The following is a 17,384-nucleotide window of genomic DNA, read 5'->3' as shown; positions in this document are numbered from 1 at the left end:
TCTAAACCTGTGCTAACAAGGTGCTAAACATTTTCAGGTTTTTAAATCCTGAGAAAACTGAAAACTGAGATTTTTAACACCTCTCTCTCAGTAATCAACAGAAAAAGTGGATGGAAATCAGTAAGAACATAGAATATTTGAAAAGCACTGCGAAAAAACTTGACCTATTAGACATTTATAAAACACTGCACCCAATAACAGCAAGATACACATTCTTTTCAAGCGCCATGGAAGTTTCACCAAGGTAAAACCACACACTGGGCCATAAAATAATTCTCAATAAAATTAAAAAGATCTACATCATGCAAAGTATCTTCTATGACCACAATACAACTAAACTGGAAATCAATACCAGAAGGATGTCTGGAAAATCTCCAAATATTTGAAATTAAAGAATCTACTTTTATAGTTTTTCTTTCAAGGAAGACTCCAAGACGAATTAGAAAATATTTGAACTTAAAAAAAATTAAAACACAACATTTCAAAATTTGTGAGGTTCTAAAACAGCACTCAAATGAACATCTACAGCCTTATGTGCTTATATTAGAAAAGAGAAAGATCTACAGTGTGGTAAGCTTCCAATTAAAAAAACTAGAAAAAGAAGATAAATCAAGTTTAGCACTTTTTCATATGTGTATTGGCCATTTGGATGTGTTCTTTTGTGAAATATCTGTTCAAGTGTTTTGCTCATTTTTCTATTGGGTTGACTGCCCTTTTCTTCTTTATTCATAAGAATTCTTCATACACTTTGGATGCTAGCCCTTCGCTGGACATATATTCTGCAAATATCTTTTCTCACTCTGAAAGTTGCCTTTTAATTCATTTAACGGTATCTTTCAATGAACAGAAGTTCTTGATTTTAATATAGTCTAGTTTATCAATTTTTAGTTTATATTTAGTTCTCTTTAAATCTAGCTTAAGGAATCTTTGCCTACTACAAAGACAAAAGATGTTCTCGTATGTCCCCTCTGAAAGCTTTATGGTTTAAGGCTTCACATTTAGGCCTTCAGTCCATCTAGTACTGATTTCTGTGTACGGTATGAGGTAAAATATTCTACTCATTAAAATTATGTTTTTTTAAAATTGAAGTTCTTGAGACTTTTAGCTATACAGTTATATTATCTGCTATTCTGTTTCCAATTTTTCATAATTATACAATGCTATAATGAACATCCTTGTAGATGTGCCTATATGCAAGATCTCTTTAGTGTTTTCAACTAAAAGTGGAATTACTGGGTCTTTGAGCACATACTTAAAAAGCAAAAAGAATATTTCAAACATAAAAAAAGCATAAAGAATAATATAACTAACATTAATGTACCAACCATCTAGATTTAAAAACAACTAACATTATGCCATATTTAATCCATAGCTTTTATTTTTATGGAAAAAATAAAATGATCTGTAAATAGTATTTCTCGCAAACAATATTCCACCTTTCTTCCCTCCCCAGAAATAATCGATATCTTTAATTTGGTGTGTATATTTCTGTTCCATGTTTCAATACTATATATGTATGTGTGTGCGTGCATAGAGTTAGACAACTATATTTTTGTGGATATATATGTGCATGTATGTATGTGCACACACATACATATCCACAAAAATATAGTATAGTTCTACGAGTAAAAATTTTATATTTATATACTATTATTCAAATTCCTTCTTTTAACTCAACTTTTGCTATTGAGGCATTTTTATTTTGATAAATATAGATCTAATTTATTCATGTTAAATGCAGTAGAGTACCACATTATATTAATATACCACAATATACTTAGATCAGATACTAATGGACATTTACATCATTTCTAATTGCTAACTATTACAAAAATACTGCAAGAACATCCTTATTCATATATCTTAGTTGAGTTCATTGCAAAAAGGTCCTAAGAAAATATTTCAAAGTGAAATTTTTCTCACAAGAGTTTTTATATCCCCTAGATAAATTACAAATATTGGGAAAAAATACTACCAAATTAAATCCCTTTTTCCATCTGAAGATAACTTTGCCTACAACATCCCTACATTGACTATATATGACATCATCAAAATAGCTGAAAACAAACTAAAGCCTAATGTAGTGTTTAGAATAAGTAAACACTTTGTATCAGTTACCTATATCATTCAAAATAAATTTTGATATTTATAAATGCTCATTAGCATTCAATTCAGATGTTCAAACCCAACATTCTTGATAAAATTATTTTCCCTAAAGAAAAACTGTTTTAAAATAGACTGAGTTTAGTGTGACAAAACACACTTAGAGAAAGTAACTTTGACTTTTTTTAGAAAAATAAAGTATTTTTGTTTAGGAAAATAAACACAAGATTTACTACCTAATTATTTAAGTAAACAATATGTAATTCTTCAAGTAATTCTAAAAATATCATATATACAGTGCCTCAAATGTATGAAAAGAAATTAAGGTAGCAATTAAATTAAAAATATTATACGTATGGTGCTAATATAATTCTAAAAATATCATATGTACAGTGCCTCAAATGTATGAAAAGAAATTAAGGTAGCAATTAAATTAAAAATATTATATATATGGTGCTAATATCTGAATGTTTATGTCCTCCTAAAACTCATGTTGAAATTCTAACCCCTAAAGATGATGGCATTAGGAGGTGGGGCCTTTGGGAGGTCCTTGGGTCATGACGGAAGAACCCTTATGAATGGGATTAGTGCCCTTATAAAAGAGGACCACCAGAACTCCCTTGTCTCTTCTGTCAAGTAGGGATAAGACAAGAAGTCTGCAGTCTGGAAGAAGGTCTTCACCCAATCATGCTGGCACCCTGATCTCAAACTTCCACCTCTAGAACAGTGAGAAATAAATTTCCATTTATAATGTCACAATTTCTGTTGTCATATTTTGTTGTAGCAGCTTTAATGGACAAAGATATACGACCTCAAAAAATAAATACCCTATGTATATAGTCACAAATGTATTAAAATAATTTAAGGTATCAACATCAACAGTTGATCTCAAGAGTTAGAAAATAAAACTCGAAAATATACTTGCCATTTACTCTGGTGAACTATCTACCAATGAATACAAAATCATACTTTTTTCTTAGCCAACAATCTTGCTAAGTGTACAGCAAAATATAATGAAAATACAACAAATATATAATAGCTAAAAGGTGAAACCAACCCAAATATCAATGGATGAATGGGTAAACAAAATGTGGTATGTATATACAATGCAATAGTATTCAGTCTTAAAAAGGAAAAGAAATTCTGACATAGGTGACAACATGGAAATACCTTGAAGATATGAGGACAAACGAAATAAGCCAGACACAAAAAGAAAAATATTGTATGATTCCATTTATATGAGGTACCTAGAATACACAAATTCATAGAGACAGAAAGGAGAGACAGGAGCTGGGGAAAGGGGGCATGGGGAATTATTATTATTAACCATTAGGGTACAGATTTTCAATTTGAGAAGATCAAAAGGTTCTGGAGATGGATGGTGGTGATGGTGGTACAGGAAGGTGAGTACTGCACTGTACACCCAAAAATGGTTGCAATGGTAAATTTTTTGTTACGCATATTTTACCACAATAAAAAATATATATCCCCCACAATTTAGGTTGATCATACAGCAAACAAAAGTTATAAACTATTTCTGTATTTTACCCAGAGGAGAGGGCAGGAAAGAGAAAGAGGGGGAAAAAATGGAAAGAGGTGGAGAAAACATAAACACAGGAAGGCACAAAAGAGCTTTATCTCATTAATCAAAGTTTGTAATTATATATATGTGTGTGCTTATTGATTATTATTTGTGTCTCCAATAAACTGAAGCCCTGTGAGGCCTGGAGCCATACACGTTCTGCTCAATATTTTACTTGCAGTGCCCAGCATATTTATTGACTTAATGAATGAAAGCACAAACAATCCAAAGGGTCACACAGATTCAGTAATATGTACCTAATATTATAAAACTCCATAGTTTAAAGGCCTTTTGTACATATATTATTTACTTAGCTACAATGGTGTACTTACTTCCAGGCCTCAGTACTTTTACAGTATCATGAGTGACTTCTTAAAGCCCATCTATAGGCTTCAAGTTGCATCATACTCTCAAGCATTCTAGAGACAGAAAAGAGGAATACAAAGGACCTGGGCTTCGGAGCTCTAACTCAGCAATGAGTTAGGTTTTACGTTAATCTTGCTCTGAAACTTCTCACTCTTATCTAGGAATCCTTAATACATGAGTTTACTTCCTATGACCCCAATCTCAGTAGATGAATTTCTTGTCCTTGATTTTCAATCATAAAGTAACTGGGATTCAAAACCTGTTGCCACATACCCTTGAAATCCGTTGCCTTTCAATGGACTCTCATAACTTGCACAACTCTTGATTACACTAGAACTTATATTCTCATTTCCCAGAATTTATATTCTCATTTGCATTATGCTTATGATAGCCTGTGCTGTTTCATCTTGGACTGATTTCTCAAGGGCAGATACATTTAAATTCTCATCTTATTAATTCATCTCATTAACTCTTACAGGTGATCATATAGCCTGTTTGTGAAAGCCATAAAAATTAATACATGGGACAACTGGAAATTCACATGCAAAAGAATGAAGTTGGACCCGTACTTAACACTATATAAAAAAATTAACTAAAAATGGACCAAAGATCTAAATATGAGTTAAAACTATAATACACTTAGAAGAAAACATGGGGGCAAATATTCCTGATCTTGGATTTGGCAATTTGTCATACTTAGATATGACATCAAAAGCATAAGCAACAAAAGGAAAAATATATAAAGTGGACTTCAACAAAATTAAAAACTTTGTGTATCAAAGGACCCTATCAAGAAAGTGAAAAGACAACTTACAGAATGGGAGAAAATATTTGCAGATGTCTAGTAACCAGAATCTGTAAAGAACTCTTACAACTCAAAAACAAAAAGACAAACAACCCAAGTTTTGAAATGGGCAAAAGACTAGAATAGATATTTACGCATGGAAGATACAGAAATGGTCAATAAACACATGCAAAGATGCTCATTAGTCATTAAGGAAACGCAAATCAATACCACAATGAGATACCACTTCACATTCACTAGGATGGCTTTTTTATAGGTTTATAGGCTTTAAAGACTGAGAGAAAATAAGTGTTGACAAGGCTATGGGAAAGTGGAATCTTCATATATTGCTGGTGGGAATGTAAAATGATGCGGCCACTATGAAAATAGTTTGACAGTCCCTCAAAAAGTTAAATATAGACTTACACATGACTCACCAATTCTGCTGATAGGTATATATCCAAAAGAATTGAAAACAAGTATTCAAACAAGTACTTGTACACAAATGTTCACAGTGCCACTTTTCACAATAGCGAAAAAGTGGAAGCAATTCAAATGTCCATCAATGAATGAATGAATAAATAAATTGTAGTATATCTGAACTGCCAGCATGACTACTCTTGCACTTTGGGGCATTAGGTAAAATAAGGGTGACTTGAACACAAGCACTGAGATACCTCGATAGTTGATCTGGTAACCCAGTAAGCTACTAAGTGACTAATGAGTGGGTAGTGTATACAGTGTGGATATGCTAGACAAAGGGATGATTCACATCTCAGGTAGGATGGAGTAGGACAGCATGAGTTTTCAACACACTACTCAGAACAGTGAGCAATTTAAAACTTATGAATTGTGGGGCCGGCCAGGTGGCGCAGCGGTTAAGTGTGCATGTTCCACTTCTCATTGGCCTGGGGTTCACCGGTTCAGATCCGGGTGCAGACATTGCACCACGTGGCAAGGCATGCTGTGGTAGGCGTTCCATGTATAAAGTAGAAGAAGATGGGCATGGATGTTAGCTCAGGGTCAGTCCTCCTCAGAAAAAAAGAGGAGGATTGGCAGATGTTAGCTCAGGGCTAATCTTCCTCGGGAAAAAAAACCTTATGAATTGTTTATTTCTGGAATTTTCCATTTAAAATTTTTGGACTTCAGTTGATCATGGATAACTGAAACTGCTGATAAGGGGGGACTACTGTATATTAAATATTCAGAATAGGTAAATCCACAGAGACAGAAGGCAGACTAGTGGTTGCCAGGAGCTGAAAGAAGGGGGAAATGGGGAGATAAGGAGTGACTGCTTAATAAGTATTGGAGCTCTTTTTGGGGTCATAAGATCATGGCTGGACAACATTGCAAATGTACTAACTGCTACTAGATAGTATGCTTTAAAATAAAACTATTATGTAATTCATACATTGTTATTAGTTATCCAAAAATACATTTGTTTTTGAAAAATGTCATGATTAGCAGACTTTTTTTCCCAAGAATTTTATTTCCAATGCATGTCAGAGAAATGCAGCTCCTAAAATCCTCATTTCTACATATGGGAACAATAATGTTCTTGCTTAGAAAGACAGGGAGTCTTTCTTTGCAGAAGAAAAAAACTAGCTGAACTTTCCTACCATAATATTTTGATTTTAGCTCCTTAAGCAATTATTATTCAATTTTATAAAATATTCTTTGAAACTATGGCCTACATATATTTAACATTTAACCCAAGAAAGTACTCCATCCTGGGCTATGCCATTGATCTATAGCTTGTTTACTTTTTATCATTAAGAAAAAATGATCAAAAGATCATTGAAATAAAGGAGTAATGATATATGGGGCAAAATTCCTTACTTCTACAAAATAAAATTTAAGTTTTTAATTACAAATTTCCCCTTACCACTGACCCCAACTCTAACTGCCTTCACTGAAAAATTCACTAACCAGGATTCTCAGCATCAACCAGGAAAAATATCAGTAACTCTTTGGAAATATTTTGCCTTCTCATACTTATTTTCAGGTAAGAAACAAAAGTGAAGCAGGAATGGTTAAGAAGGGGGGCGAGATGTTTAAGTGTGTTATATAAAGAATTTAGATTTTATTTTAAGAGCAATGAGAAGATACAAAATGTTTTTAAACAGGGGAGAGACATGCTCAGATTTGTATTTTAAAAGATCACTCTGCAGCATTGGGGGAAAAATGGATTTGAGGGGATAAGAGTGAATGTCGGCAGCTATTTATGAGTTTATTCTAGTTGATCAGGGAAGATATGATGGTGATTTGAATAAGGACAGGGATAGTAAGAATGGAAAGAAATAGATATATTCTAGAGATATTTGTGATGTGAAATCATTAAGACTTGTCTCTTACTATCTAGCATCCCAAAGAGTTGTTTCATCTCACTAGCACATGGCAAGTGCCCCTATAATAAATCTCATCAGGGTTTGAAATTACTACTCTTCAGTACACAACTCTGTATTCAGTCCCTAGCTTAGTGCCTGGCTCTGAATTATATTGTTTAAATGTTGAATGAATAAATAAATGAATTAAAATATGAGTATTTGTTAAATACTGGAGGAATCAAGCAATTTATTAGTTCATAGATTGCTAAGTTCTTGATCTTTTTGTTAAAATAGCATGATGATATAATAAGAAGATGGATTTTATAGATCTAAATGAATTATTATAGGAAGTATATCCCATGAAAATTTCTCAAGTCCTCATATTCATATACTACAGCAGCAACAAAAACTTCTGACCGTACTCAATGGTAGAAACATTATAATGTAGGTCAGGGGTAGCATCATTTTTTCTTAAATCACATTTTGTAAACTGACTTAGAGTTGCCACATTATTTTTTAATGGGGTTTTGAAAAGTTAACTCAACTTTTAAGACTGGATTTGGAAGTACTATACAAATTTAGTTTAAAAGTAGTTTTAGTAGTATATCCTATATATTCCAGCCTTAAATTTAAAAAATAGTCATTACTGTGTAAATAGGGGTAAATCTTACTTCTTAAGTAGTCAGGACTGAGTACTAAACTAGATCCCAATGTGTGACACAAATATAAGACTGCCTGGTCCACAGAAAAACAGGCTGAAATTTCTGATTCCCAGCAAGAAGAAGTAGACATATTTATCCCTATTCCTCCTACTAATTAAATACAAAAACCCTGAACAAAATACGTAAAACAAACATAAGTCTCTGACAGGCAGGGAGAAGAAGAAGAATAGGAATATTTAGGAATAGAGGAACAACTCACAGTGATAGGTTCCCTGGCTTTCTTCTTTCCTCCCAAATATTTCAAATTAGGTACTGAAGAAACCCACAACCCAGAAATGCCAACAGACACAAACAAAGCAAATCTTAAGGAAAGTCTGTTTTCTTTAGCCAAAGAACCGGGAATGGGGCAGACTAGCAGGACAGAAATCTTGTTGATGATAACCACTGTTCTCCAGCCATATACCACTGGGAAAAGAAAAAAATAGCTTACTCTCTGTCAATGAAGGCCAAGTGAGAAGCCTGAATTTCCACCCCCATCAAATGGTAATGAGGCACCCCTTCACACTCACTTCCACGCAATGTCATCAGCAGTCAAGTTTGAAGCTAAGACTCCCACTCCTTCCTGGCAGTACTGATGTGAGCATGATGTCATCAGAGGTTTGTTAAAATAAAAGACTGAAATAAGATCTAGAGTCTCAAAACATAATACTCCAAATGTCCAGGAGACAATTCAAAATCACTCATTACACCAAGAATAAAGAAAATCTCAATTTGAAGGAGAAATCATATTAAGAAATTCCACCACCAAGATAATATACATGTCAGAATTACTTGACAAGGACTTTAAAGTAGCCATGATTAACATGCTCCAATGAACAATTATGAATGATCGTGCAACAAATAAAATAGAAAATCTCAGCAAATAAATAGGTGATATAAAGAAGAATCAAATGAAAATTTTAGAATTGAAAATTATAAAAACCAAAATAATAAACCCACTGCATGGGCTCGATAGCAGAGATGACAGATGAAAGAGGAAAGAATCAGTGAACTTGATGATAAAACAATAGAAATTACTTGAAATAACCCAATTTGATCAACAGAGACAAAATAGGCTGAAAAATAAAATGAATAGAGCCTTAGGGACCTGTAGGACAATACTAAAGAATCGAACATTCATGTCAATAGAATCCCCAGAAGGAGAGGATAAAGAATGTGGGGCTGAAAAAATTATTTGAAGCAACAACAACCAAAATTTCCCAATTTGACAAAAGGCAGAAACCTAGAGATTCAAGAAGCTTAGAGAATCCCAAATAGGATAAACTCAAAGAAATTCATGCCCAAAAATGTCATAATTAAACTTCTGAAAAGTAAAGACAAACAAAAAATGATTGAAAGCAGCCAGAGAAAAAGATGGATTACCTCTAGGGGAACCACAATTCAAATAACAGTGCATTTTTCATCAGCAACCATGAAGGCCAAAAGGAAGTGGCAAATATTTTTCCAGTGCTGAAGAAAAGAATCTAGAATTCTTTATCTTTGGGAAATAGCCTTTGGGAATGAAAGTGAAATGAATACATTTTAGATAAAGGAAAACTTAGAGAATTTGTTCCTAGCCAACCTACCCTAAAAGAAAGTCTAACGGGAAGATCTTCAAACGGAAAGAAAATGGGAAAAGAAGAAAACTTGGAAGGTCAGGAATAAAGAAAGTGGGAAAAAAAAATACCTCTACTATATTTATGAGTAAATATAATAGGGTATCCTTCCCTTGAAGTTTTAAAATTACGTTTTATATTTGAAGTGAAAACTATAACATCATCTCATGAATTTCTCTATGTATTTAGAGAAAATATTTAAGACAATTAATTATATTATAAAGGGGGTGGGTAAAGGGACACAATAGAATTAAGGTTCCTACATTCTACTTGAAATGGTAAAATGTTGATGCCAGTAGACTGTAATAAGTTACGTATTATAATACTTAGAGCAGACACTAAAAAACTGATTTAAAGAGATATTCTCCAAAACCATATAAGTAAATAAAAACATAATTCTAAAAACATGTTCAAGTTACAGAAAGGAAGGAAAGAAGAGATAAACAGAGGGAATAAACAGAAAACCACTAATAACATGGCAGACTTAGCTCTAACCTATCAATAATGCAAGATAGAATGTCAGCATGCTAAAATGGAACTTATGTCTCTACACTAGCAATGTACAATTAGAAACCAAAATTAAAATTACAGTACCATTTTTAGTAGCTCTAAGAAATTAAATACCTTGGTACAAATCTAACAAAAATTAGACATATAGAATCTTCATGCTAAAGCTATAAATACTGATAAAAGAAAATATCAATAAAGACATACCATATTCATGGACTAGCAGACTCAACATACTTAATATGTCAATTCTCTCCAAACTGATTTATAGATTTAGCACAATTCCAATAAAAATTTCCACATGATTTTGGTAGCTATAGCTATTTTCCTTATCTATTTTTGTAGCTAAAACTTATATGGAAAAGCAAAGGGACTAGAAAAGCCAAAACAATTTTCAAAAGAATGAAACTATTGGATGCACACTAACTGAGTTTAACACTTATTAGAAAACTACAGTAATCAAGACAGAGTGGTGTTCACAAAAGCTTAGGAATACAGATTAATGGAATAAAATAAAGAGTCTTGAAAAAGACCCAGAGAAATACAGTCAGTTGAAATCTGACAGTTACAAAGGCAATTTACTGGAGAAAGGATAGTCTTTTCAAAAATGGTATTGATACAACCGGACATACATTTGAAAAAAAACGAACTTCAACCTCTAACTCACACCTTTTACAAAAATTAGCTCAAAATGGATCATAGAGTTACACACAAAACTTTCAGAAGAAAACATGGGATAAAACACCTGTGACATCAGGTCAGGAAAACAGTTATTAGACAGGGCATCAAAGCCATGATCCATAAAAGAAGAAAATAATAATTTGAACTTCATCAAAATTAAAGCTTTTGTCATGTAAAAGACACTGTCAAGAGAATGAAAAGGCAATCTATAGACTGGGAGAAAATATTTGCAAATCACATGTTTGATTAAGGACTTACATACAGAATATAAAAAGAAGAATTATTGTTTAATTGGCTTAATAATAATCAATTTTTTAAAAACAGGCAAAAGATTTGAACAGACATTCATCAAAGATATAAAGACAGCAAATAAGCATGTGAAAAGATAATCAATACCATTAGCCATTAGGGAAATGCAAATTAATATCGCAATGGGATACCAATACACACCTATTAGAATGGTCTAAAAGAATAATGACAACACCAAGTGCTAACCAGGATATGGAGCAACTCGACCCATATGAATTCCTGGTGGGAGTGAAAATTGGTAGAGCCACTCTGGAAAACAGTGGCAGTTTCTTACAGAGACATACATACCCTGACCATATGACCCAGCAATGCAACTCCTAGGTATTTACCTTAAAGAAACAAAAAGTTATGCTCACACAAAAACCTGTGTATAGTAGCTCTATTCATAATTGCAAAAAACTAGAAAAGACCCAAATGTTCTCCAGGAGATGGATAAACAAACTGTGGGACATTCATACAATGGAATACCATTTAGCAATAAAAAGAAACAAACTGGATGAATCAACATAAGTGAATATCAAAGGCATTCACTGACTTCAGTGAAAGAAGCTAGTCTCAAAAAGTCACAGCTCATATCATTCTACTCATATGATATTCTGAAAAAGGGCAAAGCTATAGAGAGAGAGAACAAATCAGTGGTTACCAGGTGTTAGGGATGTGGGAGGATTTGACTACAAAGGAGCAAGACAAGGAAATTTTTTGAGATAACGAACTAGTTTGTATCCTGATTGTGGCAGCAGTTACTTGATTCTATTGTACATGTTATATATATGTTATATGTCCATAACCCTACATGTGTTATAACTCATAAAACTATATGCTAAAAAAGTCAATATACTATATATAAATTTTTTAAAAAACAAAAAACTTCTGTCATCATTAAACAAAGTTCAACCGATAAAAGACTGATGTTTCATAAGTCTTATTGTTTCATCATGACACTTTTATTTTTAACAATGTATTTCATTAGAACGCTTGGTACTGAACATGTTTCCAAGGACGCTCCCTGAGAGTAGAAAGTTTGTCTGATATTCTCGTTTCATTCACCTAGCAGAGTGCCTGTCACGCAGCAGTAACTCAAATGCGTTTGATTGAATAAATGTTTCACAAAATAACTCTCCCTCGAAAAACATTACATTATTTAAAGTTTATATCAATTATTTAGCATTCTTTAAGGTTATCTACCCAAGCTTTACTATCTTTTACTAAGTTAAGACTGATCTGAAAAATAAGTGTTTCACAAATGGCTATCACAATAATGAATTTACTTCAGATTTCAGGGGGAAAAAAAAGAATTCTACACTTTTAATAATGACTCAGTATTTATGTAGGCACACTGCTGAGACAAAAAGATCATTAAAGATTATCAGAGAAAGTATCGATACATGCTACAACATGGGTAATCCATACAAAAACATTATGCTAAGTGAAAGAAGCTAATCACAAAGGACCATATGTTGTATGATTCCATTTACATGGCCAGAATAAGCAAGTCTATAAACATAGAAAGTTCATTAGTAGTTACCTAGGCTGGGGAGAGACGGTGAAAGGATTGGGAGGTAACAGCTAAGTGGTGTGGGTTGTTTTGAAGGGAGTAATAAAAGTGTTCCAAAATTGTGATGATAGATGCACAAATCTTCAAATATACTAAAAGCCATCAAATTGATCACTTTATACGGTAAATTATATAGCTTGTGAATTAAATTTCAATAAAGCTATTAAAAATTATCATGGAATGTTTCTGGGACAAATCTATAAACTCTATAAAATAATTTTCAAGATAAGAGATTTTATTATCAGCATCAAACATTTAGCACTAACAGAGTGTAGTGCACTTTAAGAGGTAATTGGAAGTGTATATTTAAATCTAATATGATCATTACCTCAATTTTCATTATTTTCTCAATTTTCCTCAATTTCATTACATGGAAAAGGTGGCAATCTAATAATGTTACACGTTTTATAATACAATATCTAAGATTCTGATTTATAGCTAAGAAAATACTATGATATTTAATTACATTATGCCACGTAATGCTAAATTCTAGTAATCTTTTAGATCACTAAAAGACACTCAGGCTTTAAAAAAAAATTGCATGGTCTGAGTGTCAAAAATTACCTCTAAATGAAGAAATAGTTAAGTAGCAAAAGAGGTTAATTATGTTGGTCTAACTCCTTTCTGTTTCAAAAAAAAAGTGTTCTTTCTTTGCCAAGCTGAATATAATAGTCTGTGAATTATAAGATCAAGGAAGCAAACTGTATGTTTTCTAAAATATGAGTATCCTTCATCAAGTTTTATACTTAGGGCAGCTAAAAGACCTATGTGGAGGGATCAGCATTAAGCCCAAAGGACAGGCAGTGCACAGCAAGAAAGAAAGTAATTCCCTCGTGTCTTTTGCAGGTCACTACCAAGGACCATGTTAGCAGATCCACACCAGACCCTTAACAGGGAGTTCTGCTGCTACCAGTAATTAGCTTGGACAGCTCTGGCTCCAAGAGTAGCAGCAAGGCTACACCATAATGAGCTCAGCTGGGATTAGCAGGACAGGGCAGGGAACCAAGAGAGCTCAGGCATTCTGCATTGCGTATGTATCTGGGAGATCAAACAAGGATGGCTGGCTAGGTTATCCCCTCTCCACCTCATTCCAAAAATGAAGCACGGCAGTGTCTAAAATACAGGCTAATAAAGAGCGACACCTCCAACAGATGAGAGCCACATTAATTAACACAATCCCTGGATCATATTCTACAGTTTCGGCTACAGCCAGCAAATGTGCAACTTGTTATTGCATTATACATATATATACGTTTTAAAAGCTAGTCCTTTTTTTTTCTTTACTTTCATTGGCAAAAATCAGATTATTTCAATTTTCATATTTTATAAGGTATTTCTCTCATGGTCTTTAAGCCACAAAATATCTCCCAAATGTTTATCTAAGTCCACATTGTTAAAAAGAAACTCACTTTTGGATGATTAGCTCCTGGTTCTCCCTTTTGAAATAGGCCAGTTCATTCCACACAGCACCAGAATCTTCTTGTCGAAGTTGCTGGGGATCTGCTCTCTTTATTTTTCTGATTTCAGTCCTATTTTTAAAATGAAGTTGCTTTCTTCCTTAACATGTTCAAAGTGCAATAAAAATTCATGTATACATTCCCTAAAATTTAAAAATATCTATTGATCAAATTTCTGATTCAAGCTCACTATTTATGGAATGAATTTCCTAAACCCTTATGTAGAAATTAAAATCCTATATCATAACTTCCTAAAAAGCTAAACTGCTATTACGGAAAGCAAACTTTTAAGCAGCCATATGATATTCTTAGGTCTATCTCCTCATTCATTCTACTAATAGTAAAACTATACATTGTAGGATTGTCACAGATTCTAAAAAAAGACTATAAACAATCAGCTCATCTAGACTTTGCTGCCAACCAATCTGAATGTAGTATACATGCTCTATCTTAAAACAAACTATTATTAGTGAATATTTCAGAAAGTAGTTTTTACACTTCTAGCAACTACTAAAAAGTTAGGTGAACAGAAGCTAAATCCAGGATAAATTGCTTTATCACTCCTTTACTAACAAGCGATCTGAAACACTTTCCATTCTTAAAAGGAAAAAATCAGATGTGACAATTATCTACAAAACATGCCAAATACCCTTTATGTTTTCATTTTCTGTACATAAAACAAACTCTCGGTTTTTATTTTGTGAAAGTGCTGTACTGGCCAATTTAGAAACAGTATTTCTCTATAGAACAGACCAATGTGTATCATCAACATCGCCCTAAAGGATCCATCTCAAAAGATGAGAGGGTAGTAGATTTTCTGTACTCATTCAGTCCTTTGCCCTCTGTTGATACTGTTAACAGGGGAGCCACTTACGACTAACCAAGATCTGAACACCTGTTCAGAGCAATTGAACTGAGACCGCCAATTCATTCAGATAAGCTGCAGAACAAACTGATGGATAGTAAAGATTTTCAAATTGCATACTAGGTTGAAGTAGTTTTAAGATAGTTAACTATATGTGAATTTCATATTTCTCTTGACTTTCGATTAAAACTTAAATACTTTTTGAGTCATAAACATTGTAACACCAGTATTTTATTTATTGAAAGTGGTTTTTCAATCATATGGATACGAATTATTTTTGCCTTAAGTTACACACTTTTACTACTCTACTGATATTAAAAATGTATACAATACTCATAATCACCTACACTAATGATTTCTGTAAATTACAGGAAAATCTATACTTATTGCTAGCATACTTCTCTGTTTTCATTTACTATATTCTCTATTTAAAAATCCAGAATAAAAATCTGACTAGCAAATAATTTCTCTAAAATCAAACAAAAGCCATTAAAACACCTATATGATGCTACTCCATTCCATTTAATATTTAGGGAAATGCCTTTATGAGCTATGTAACTCACATGCCACTGCCTTCTTCCCACTGTTTTAATTGCTCTTTTACTGCTCTGTAGTTGGTCTGTAACATCTGTAGCCTTTCCTTGCGTTTTTCATGGGCATCTCTTAGCTCATCATTTTCTTGGCTCTGTAGAACACAAAAAAGCAAGTACACAAGTTTGAAGAAAGTATTAGTATAATGTTGTAAATAAAAGGTTACCCATCAAAACATAAAATTTGAAAGAAAACAGTATGTCAATATGAATGAATTTGTAATACTTATTTAAGCAGAGGAAAAGGAAGAATTCCTAAAGTCACAGAATAGCTTTGCTTGATAAATTCGACCCACTCACTGGATTTTTTTAAGCTGCTTTAAGTAATTTCAAAACTGCTATCAAATTAGTTTCATTTCTTTCCCTGTTGTTAATTAGCATACATACAAATATTTATGGGCTAACCTTAAACATTTAAAATTTTTTTTTCTTTTCAACACAAGGATTGTCCATACATAAAGCTTGATTATTTTGTTAGTCATAAGTGCACATACAATTAGTGTAAGGACACTAATCATAGTAAGACCAATTCTTCAGCCCATGGATTCATGATTAGTTTCTCATAAAGCACATGTATTATACAAGAGGAAGAAAATCAGTTTGGACCTAAGTTAGAAGTAGCATAGTTTAACCTTTTGGCTTGTATCATGAAGACCTAAGATGGGAGAGCTGGGCTTAGTACTCTTGAAGAGGTCACAGAATAGACAGCCTAAACATTACTAGGGTAACACATGAGATGAATCTTTGTTTTTAGATATAATCACAAAATGAACTTATAAAGGTCAAATTTTCAGTCCTCAGAGGATATATTTATATCACTATGAACTGTATTTCTCAAAGTAAAATAAGTGACTTCTTGAATTTTTTACCCTTGAAAATTTCATATTAGTTTTTTAAACTCTTTTTCATATTTCTGTGTGAAGGAGCTTGTATACTTATTTAGTGGGGGCAACAGGTACTCTAATATTATAGTGAGGTGAAATGTATAGGCATACGGCAGTCAGAAAGAGTTGAATTCCATTCTTGGAGCTTTCTCCTGTCAGCTCCATAATCTTAAGAACACTATCTAAATTAATTCAATTTCTTTTTCTGTAAAGTATGGGAAAGAACACACAGATTTAAATTATGATGACTAGATTAAATGAGCTAATATATAGGTAAAGCCCCTGGCACTGTGCTTGCCCTATAGAGGCACAAAGCAAAAGTTAGCTTCCTTCCACCTCCTCTTCCCAGGTATTAACATTGATGCCCTTATCATTTAGAAGGCAAATTCACTGCTTCCTTGACCATCTATGTCTCATCTCAGCAGGGTGCATTATTTTACTACAATTCTACCTGTCTCAACAGTATGGATATTTTGCTGCTCTACTTAGAATATATGTCTAGTAGGATAACTTCAATAATTCTCTTAAGTAGTTATAGAAAGTATTTGAGCCCTGCGTGTGTACCAAGTGGTCTGTTTGCCATATGGAAATAGAAGCGCTTGATGAAAAGCATGAGAAGGGCATCACTTGACAGAGGCAATCCAAATAAATGTTATCCTTAAGGGTTTTAGAAGATACACAAATCACAGTTACTGCAAACTCGCTAAAAAGTAGCACGGTTTAATATCATGGTTAAAAATTAAGGATACTGAATTTTTGTTAATTTCAGTTAAAGAACCATATATTAAGAGCCTATTACATGCAGGGTCTTAAGTGCTGCAAAGAGTTCAAGTCCTGCTGCTCAAAGTTACTAAATTTTGCCTTCCCATAGCTACTTAAATTCAGTGTTCCTCAGTTTCTCCATCCTCAAAATAGAAGCTATTTATAACCCTTCTTCTAAGACATAAAGGATGATTTAACCTTGACCTTGAGTTTTCCATACTGTTGGTAAACAATCCAAATATCACTTCACTTCTTTGAACAGTAAGCTTTCTAATCTTAAGTATGTAAAATAAAT

General features: G+C 33.0%; 1 protein-coding gene across 6 annotated transcripts in view; it reads right to left on the bottom strand.

Moving 5' to 3' along the window:
* Positions 1-17,384, bottom strand: part of CNTLN (centlein) — a 321,501-nt gene that overhangs the window by 148,082 nt on the left and 156,035 nt on the right. For all 6 annotated transcript variants that reach the window (XR_011531332.1, XM_070589744.1, XM_070589742.1 and 3 more), the window contains exons 11-12: positions 15,417-15,538; positions 13,941-14,060 (exon numbers count right to left, since the gene is read on the bottom strand). Coding sequence is in view for 5 of the 6 variants with exons in the window: in XM_070589744.1 (XP_070445845.1) it covers positions 13,941-14,060; positions 15,417-15,538 (242 nt within the window). In the remaining variant the exon portion in view is untranslated. The remainder of the gene's footprint in view (positions 1-13,940; positions 14,061-15,416; positions 15,539-17,384) is intronic.

This window comes from Equus przewalskii, chromosome 22 (genome assembly GCF_037783145.1).
Source record: "Equus przewalskii isolate Varuska chromosome 22, EquPr2, whole genome shotgun sequence".
Taxonomy (NCBI): Eukaryota; Metazoa; Chordata; class Mammalia; order Perissodactyla; family Equidae; genus Equus; species Equus przewalskii.
This window is presented reverse-complemented; position numbering and strand designations above follow the sequence as displayed.